The sequence below is a fragment of the Fulmarus glacialis genome, unplaced genomic scaffold (assembly GCF_000690835.1).
Source record: "Fulmarus glacialis isolate BGI_N327 unplaced genomic scaffold, ASM69083v1 scaffold936, whole genome shotgun sequence".
NCBI classification, from domain to species: Eukaryota; Metazoa; Chordata; class Aves; order Procellariiformes; family Procellariidae; genus Fulmarus; species Fulmarus glacialis.
Window position 1 is genome coordinate 39,243 of NW_009219800.1, and position 7,255 is coordinate 46,497.

The 7,255-nt window shown below is 56.5% G+C and overlaps 1 protein-coding gene across 1 annotated transcript in view; it reads right to left on the reverse strand.

Annotated features, from left to right (window-relative positions):
• LOC104078731 (plexin-A1-like) overlaps window positions 1-7,255 on the reverse strand; it is a gene marked incomplete at both ends in the record, with an annotated part of 43,184 nt that overhangs the window by 35,762 nt on the left and 167 nt on the right. Inside the window, 1 exon segment of the mRNA XM_009580486.1 lies at window positions 7,225-7,252. Within this exon segment, the coding sequence (XP_009578781.1) occupies window positions 7,225-7,252 (28 nt within the window).

Genomic DNA, 7,255 nt, shown 5'->3' on the forward strand with positions numbered 1-7,255 from the left:
CTCCCTCGACCCTATGAGGTGCAAATGAGAAGCCAAGCCTGGTCCTCGGTTACACCTCCACACCTTTTGGCTAGTGGTCCTATCTCCAGGGGCCACCCCACCCAAACACATGCTGGAGGACCCCAAAACGCAGCCCTCCCTGGGGAGGAAGGCTGCTGCTGATCAACTGTATGCAACAGTTCCAAGGCATGAGACATCCAACTGCAAACTCAACCCTTTCTTGAGCGCCCAACAGTTCCACCACCACCTCTTCTCTACAGGAAGAGCCCCATCACGCCCCACCATGCACGAGACACAGCACCTCTCGCGGTGTTTGCTCAGAAGACCTTTAGCCACATCTCCACCAGGCATCATCTACAACAAGGGCCTCTCAACAACATCCCTATCACCAGGCCTGGGAAGATGGAGCCAGAACCGGGCTGGAAGTCCAGACCTGTTCACCTTCCCCTATCCTACACCCACCCGAGGACATCCCCGACAGGACTATAATGAGGAGCTGGCCAGACTCCTGGCAGCAGGAGGGAGCACGTGCTGGGGAGGGCGGCAGCGGCACCGGAGCAGAATTTAGCTGTGACGAGCCACGTGGCAGCGTAAGTGAAATTGGCATTTTCAATTTGTACTCTGACATGTCTCATTTGGGGCCCTGGCATCTCGGGAAGGCATCCAGCCTGCAGCTGTCCAAAACACTTATTTGCATCTCTCTGCCCCGGCTGCTTTTAGAAATTAGTTCTTCTGGGAGGTGGGTTGGAAGAAGAAGAATAGGGGGAGAGGGAGGGAGAGCATTAACTCTTCATGCACCAGCCCCGAGACAGCACATACACAAGAGACAGTGTCCCTGTGGGAAAGGACAGGGACAAGCCACCGTGCTGAGGATGCTGTATTTGCCATGGCATGGAACTGGAGCGGATGGTGGGTCACTGCTTCAGCAGCCAGGAGCACAGGGCTGCAGGGACGGAAGCAGCAGGCAGGAGCAGGAGTTGTGGTCCTGGCTAGCGTTCGCGGTGTGGGATCACCAAGGGAATGCGGGTAACAGTGAAAATCGTGTCCTCAGCGTCTGTGTGTCCATCCTCAGGATCTCACCTGCCCTGCAGAGACAGACCGGGCCCGCGGCTTGGATGCCATTACTGGTCCCTGTAGGATGCTGGAGCTGGAGCAGCGGCTCGGCTGCATGCAGGCAGGAGCTGCGGCTGCAGGGGCTCAGGGCTCAGCCTCCTGGGATGCCGAGATCCATCAGATCCCTCTCTAATTTCCAAAGCACCTCTTATTTTGAAGGACATTCTCAAAAGACCTTCCTGCAGCTACTCTTGCCGTAACACGGGCAGGAAGGTGCCCTCTCAACCCGCGGGCACAGCCATAGCCAGGGCCGGCGCGGATCAGGCCGGGGGATGCTTACAAGTCTGTACATCCCATGGGATCCAGACAAGAACCCACAGGCAGCCAGCAGGTCCCATCACGCTGGCTCCTCCCCGCTTCCGGCTAACACAGTGCTAAACACCCATTAAACACTTAACTGTTATTAACTTCCCGGTTAATCAATTGCTGTGGCTGGCAGCGATCTGGGATGAGCGGTGGGAGGGGAGAGGAGGCCAGGGTGGATGTGAGCAGGGGGATGCACCTACCCAGGCAGCCCTGCTAGGAGACCACCTTTCGCTCTACAGAGGTGCCCGGGACTGTGCCGAAGGATGATGCGGCACGGTGGCTGCTCCGAGGGCAAGTTATGGAAAAGGGAGGTTTGCTCAGGCACAGCCCTGAGAGCAAACCAACGGCACCCAGAGGAGAGAAGCGTGCTCGCGCAGCATGGCCCAGAGAAGGGGATGAGAGAAAAGATGTCATCGAGTGAGTCAGCAACAGAGACGTGGCTCCTTACCTAACCCAGCCAGCCTTTCCGTCCCTCTCTGGAAGAGCCTACAAGGTGAGCGTGGAAGGGCCGATGGAGGACGCGCCAGCCCTACCGACCTGGATACAGCTATTCCCAGCAAGGTCTCCTTCCGCAGGGATGCGGTTCAGGCAAGAGGACTCCTCGCCAAGCCTTTCTCAAGGCTCTTCACCCAAAACTGATCTCAGGCACCTTCCCAAGCAACAGCCGACAACCTCGTGTGCTTCTCACGGCTCTGATTATCACACTCGCCCCATCCCCCCATGGGGGATGCCCACCGGCCCGGCACGCTGCAAGGGCTGCGGGTGCCACCTCCCCTGAAGGGCTCACATTTGGTTCTAGCAAGCCCACCGCTCACCTGCCCGCTGGCAGCGATGGGCACCGAGAGCCGCCCACCTGCCCTTGGGGCGAGGGAGTCAGCGCTCCAAGGAAACGCCTCCAGGCAGCCACGCTCCCAGGGGACAGAGCCGGAGCCAGCAAGGGGGCACCCCAAGTCTGGGGGTGGATTGCACTGAGATGCACTTCGGGATGCTCCTGCAAGCGCCGTGCCAACTAGCCAAAAGCACTAGCCCTTCCCATCCCAGACGAAGCAGGGCAGCCCCAAGGCCATCACACCCCTTGCGGGGCATCCATCCCACTCCAGCCACAACCTGCACACTCCGGCAGGTGAAGGAAGGAAGGGAGGGACCCCGCTCCCCAAGGAAGGCAGCGGAGGGGCCGCTCCTCTGCCCGCTGCGAGCAAACCCAAACATCCAAATTTCCCTCGCAACCCCCCTCCCTCTCACATGCACCATCCCCCTGGGCTGCATTTCTGGAGAAGTGCTTGGGCTGCAGCTGTGTCCTATTTTTCTGTAGTTGATGACCTCAACTCCTTCCCCGCACTACGGGGACGGCAGTAATGTACATCGCGTCTCGCCAGGGCTCAACTGCAATTCATCATTATTTTATCTGCTGGAATTTAATTGGATCCTATCAAACTCTCCTGATACTCCCTTTTCACTTTAAACACTGCTGCAGGAAAGATAAATGTAGGCACCGCTAGGACGGAGAGCACGGCTTTGTTGGCAAACGGTGCTGGGGTTGTGGGCTCCAATCCTGTCTCCCTCTCCATGGCTGGTTAATTAGAGATACATATACTGGAGGTGCGCGGCGCTTAGAACAGGGCATGTGTGTATGATTTATGTTCCTCTATAAATACACCCTAGGCCTAGTAAAATACCGTCATCCACACAACAGCACAACTTGACGCTAACGCTTGGCCTCTGATTCTGAATCTCCTTTTGCTCTTTGCACATAAATCTCCTCCTTTCCTCCCCCATCACACACAAGCCTCTTCGCCTGGATTCCTCCTGCCCGAAATTCGGCAGGGTGTAAGTGAGAACCCGAGACCCTGGAAATACGTCAGAGCAACACCCAGGCTCCACCACAATAAAAAAAAATACCCAGAAAACATAAATCTACCAGGTCTTGCCAGCACCCATGCCTGGGGCTGGGCATCCCGGCCTCAGCATCGCGCTGGGTACCACTCGCGTGCCCACCCCGCCAGCCCGGCTTGCTCTGCACCCACATCACTTTGTCATGGGAATAAGCCGCTCCTGGGTGAACATCCCGACCTGAGCCTGGCCGGAGGGGAACGACCTCCGGAGCCACAGCTGAAATGGGTGGGCAGGGGGGGGATCAGCGAGGAAGGAGCCAAAAGGGAGTCAGGGAGGTGAGACAGCTGCTCTTCACCATGCGGGGCTTTGGTTAAAAGGAAAGGGAAATAATTGAGGCGTGAGGCTTAATTTAAAGTGCTGAGATGACAAACTCAAATGCTCATGGAAAGGAGATCAGGGGTTCTTCCTATTTTTGTATTTAAAGAGAAAGAGCAGCTCTGGGGCTATTTCAGCCTTAAGAGGAACATTGTGGAGAGAAAAAGCCAAACCCTTGGCAGCAAGAAACACCTGTAGTCATTTTGCCAAGGTAGGACTAAATCAGATGAAGTCCCGTGTTACTAGCAGTAGTGCGGATTCGGGACTGTGGTACTTTCCAACAGCAAAACTGTTTATTTTTTGCAGCAATTGGAAGGATGAGCTCCGTTTAGGGATGCCAGATGGGAAAGAATGGGCAAGGGCAGGGATGCTTGGAAAATGCAACTCAGTAGCGTGATCCGCACACATCAAGAGACAGGTGACCATTTCTCCATCCTCCGCTGCAAGAAGCAAGCCTGGAAATGTCTGCCTCGACAAGATTTAAAGTAACCAATTAACAGAAAACTAGTTTACTGGCAAAGAATTTATTTGCTTAGTTAGGCTTGTCTTTCCTTTTTGATTCTCTACAATGCATGCGGAAAACCTTTAGGGTTGCTTTCCCTTTGAAGAGCAGAAAGAGACCGAAGCGAGGAGGCAGAAAAGGTTTTTTTCTGTTTGCTTTTTGCCCTGGGATGCGTGGGGAACACCAGGCCTGGTTTCCCTTGAGTTTGCTGAAGATCTATTGGGTGTCTTAAATGATGTTTATAGTCGACACTCAAACCTTAATGAATGGACTGCTGAATATTTAACCAAGATGTCTTTTCTTCAAAGTGCTAACAAGTCATTGGAGTTTGACAAGCACTAAAAATAAAGAAAAGACAAAGAGTTTTAAGCGGGCTTGACTTATTATCCCTTCCATTCACCCGCGATTCAGGAAAGCATCCCTAATTCCGCAGAGTAATTAACCTCTTGTTTAGATCCCATTGAACTCCTGGAAACAAAGTGTGCTTTAATGCCTTCCCTAGGCGAGGACATCTATTCCTCACTTGCTGGCTGGGAGGATGTCATCCTTTCCTTATTTTCCCACTCACCAGTGTCCTCCACACCAAGCAAGACCCAAAATCCTAACCCAAAGGATGAATCGCAACGGAAGAACCCGGCGGGTCATGGGTGGGTGACTGTGCAGGAGCCTGAAGTGCTATCAACCAGCCAGATGGGCTGCAAAAAGAAGACAGGGAGGAGACATGCATCACAGAAGTGTGAATCTGAATCTCCCACACCATAAAGCAGCCTGGCTAAATGCCGTCAAACATTAAAGCAGGTGAGCAGACCCTGAAAGCAACACAGCTTCTTTCAAGCCAAACCTCTCTTCTTCCTTCTGTGAAGCCACCCTGCTCCTGAAAGCCAAGTCTCCTGCCTGAGACCGCAGCCCCACAGAGCTGCTGCAGCCGGCTCCCATGCCCACGCAGCCTGCAACACCTCCCGTGCACTCTCCGGCCGATTTGCTTTGGTCTCCGGGCATCCCTGGCAATTTTCAGGTCAAACGTCCACCACTGTCAGCCCAGGAGAAGGTATCAGTCACCTCAGCTCTGCATCGGGACCGTATGGTGGGCAGGCACACCTCAAGCTGTCCCACCCCTTTGAAGAAGAGCTGCAGAGGCCGTGCAGCTCGTGACACCAGTGCTGGCAGCCACGGCACCCCTTGGGAAACACAGGTGATGGTTTTTGCTTCTGCCTCTCCCTCTTGCTCTGCAAGTTGAAATTTACTGGGGAGAAATGAGTCCAAATGATTCAGACCCTGCCTCTGAGCCCCATCTCCGTTAGGTAAGGGCTCCGCTCTGGCGCAGGCACCTCTCCCCCGACACCCCGCAGGAGCCATCAGGCTGCACCGTGCAGCCACGCCGCTTCTCCGTGGGGAGCGCTCCGTAGGGAGCATCCTGCAGCAGGTACCTGGTGTAACCGGCCTCCTGCCAGGACAAGGCCGGCTCGGCTGCCCCCCAAGAACCCTCCCACGTGGCTGCGATGGAGAGAGAGCAGCCAAGCTTGGCTACCAGCAGCAATGAGACCCCAGCGAAGGGAACACACACATCCATCATGTTCCCCTCGAAGCACTAACACTGAACCGTGCAGGTGACAAGCAAGACTGGGTCCAGGGGCAGATCGACGTGGTGAAGCCCTGGTTAGGGTCATGATCAACACCAGGGACAAGCAGCCAAGCCAGCTCCGGCGGGCAGCACTCCACGTGGCTTCTTTTCTTCCCCGAACGCAGCAGCAAGACGACAAACCTTTGCTTAAGCCACCTCGCTAATGGCTTCTTGCAGCAGAGCCCTGCAGGCACCGCTCTGGTCCTGCGCCTCCCCGCAGCCTGCACTTTGTGCCGCTGCCTGCACTCGCCTCCAGGCCAAGCACAGATCCACCGACAATGTTTCCAGCCGGCAGCTCAGGACGGAGAGCATTTCTGCTCCTCGCAAACTGCGCGTTGCCAAGAAAGAGCCCCAGCAGCATGGCATCCCCCCGGCACTGCCGCCCAGGGCAGGAGGCAGCAACTTGGGATGCTCCTCCTGCCAAAAGGCTCTGCAGCCCGGGGAGCGCAGAAGGAGGAGGGGAGCCAAGGCTCATCTTCAATGGCCTCTAAATGTCACTCCTGCCACCAAAGGACAAGGGAGCAGGGACCGGTGCTGGTGTCAGGCTGCAAATGAGCTTTCACAGTGTGAGTGACGGAAAACAAATTTTAAAAGGATTAAATGGGAGGGAGAAGGAAGGAGCTGGCTCCATGCGGATGAGGGTGGGTCGGTGCAGAGCCCAGCGGGGCAGCCGAGGAGCTGAGCAACACCAGCTCCCGGGGGGGCTATTAACACCCTGGGTGGGTTTGCTTGTGGGCTTGGTACTCCCTGCACAGGATTGCTGCGCAGCAAGGGGCACACACAGCTCACCAAGGGGCCGCAAAACACCCTCTCGCTTAGGGATAAGGCAACCGGAGAGAGCAGAGCAGGCAGAGTTGCCTGCAGGAGAGAGCTTAAGTGACAGAGCTGCAGGGAGCAAGGACAGAGAGGCAGGGAGCGATGCGGGATGGAGGGCAGGCAGGGGGATGAGGTAGGTGCCACTCAGAGCCGGGGATGGACAGGGGCTGCAGGGGAAGCGCTCGAGGGGCTGGCAGGCACGGCTGCAGGTGGGGGAGTGTGCGCAGCAGGACACAGAGAAGGTGTTAGCTCGATCCTGCCTGTGAAGTGGGATGGCTTGGTGTCAGAGGGAAGCAAGAGCAGGCAGAGGGGAGGGGGAAGCAAGGCTCCGGCACGCCTGGGCCAGCTGGCTCCAGCCCAGGCAACTTTCTTCAGCTTTCCAAAGCCAATTTCCCTGGAAGTGCTCCTAAAGCTTGGCGGCTCCCCCAGGGCAGATCTGGCGTTGATCCTATCCAGAACGACCCCGGGCAGCAGCCTCCCCGTGCACCTGGTGGAAGCCGGGGGGAGCCCACCCCACACCCCACGAACACCAGAAATCTCCGTTACCTGCCCACGGGAGAACAAACCTGGCCATGCAATGAGCCGGGAAGGTCCCGGGGCAGGGCAGGAACCAGCAGCCCGCAAACGAAGCACACGCCAAGGCGAGCCGCGCACTCACCGAGGTGTTCTGGCACTGGATGCTGGTGCTG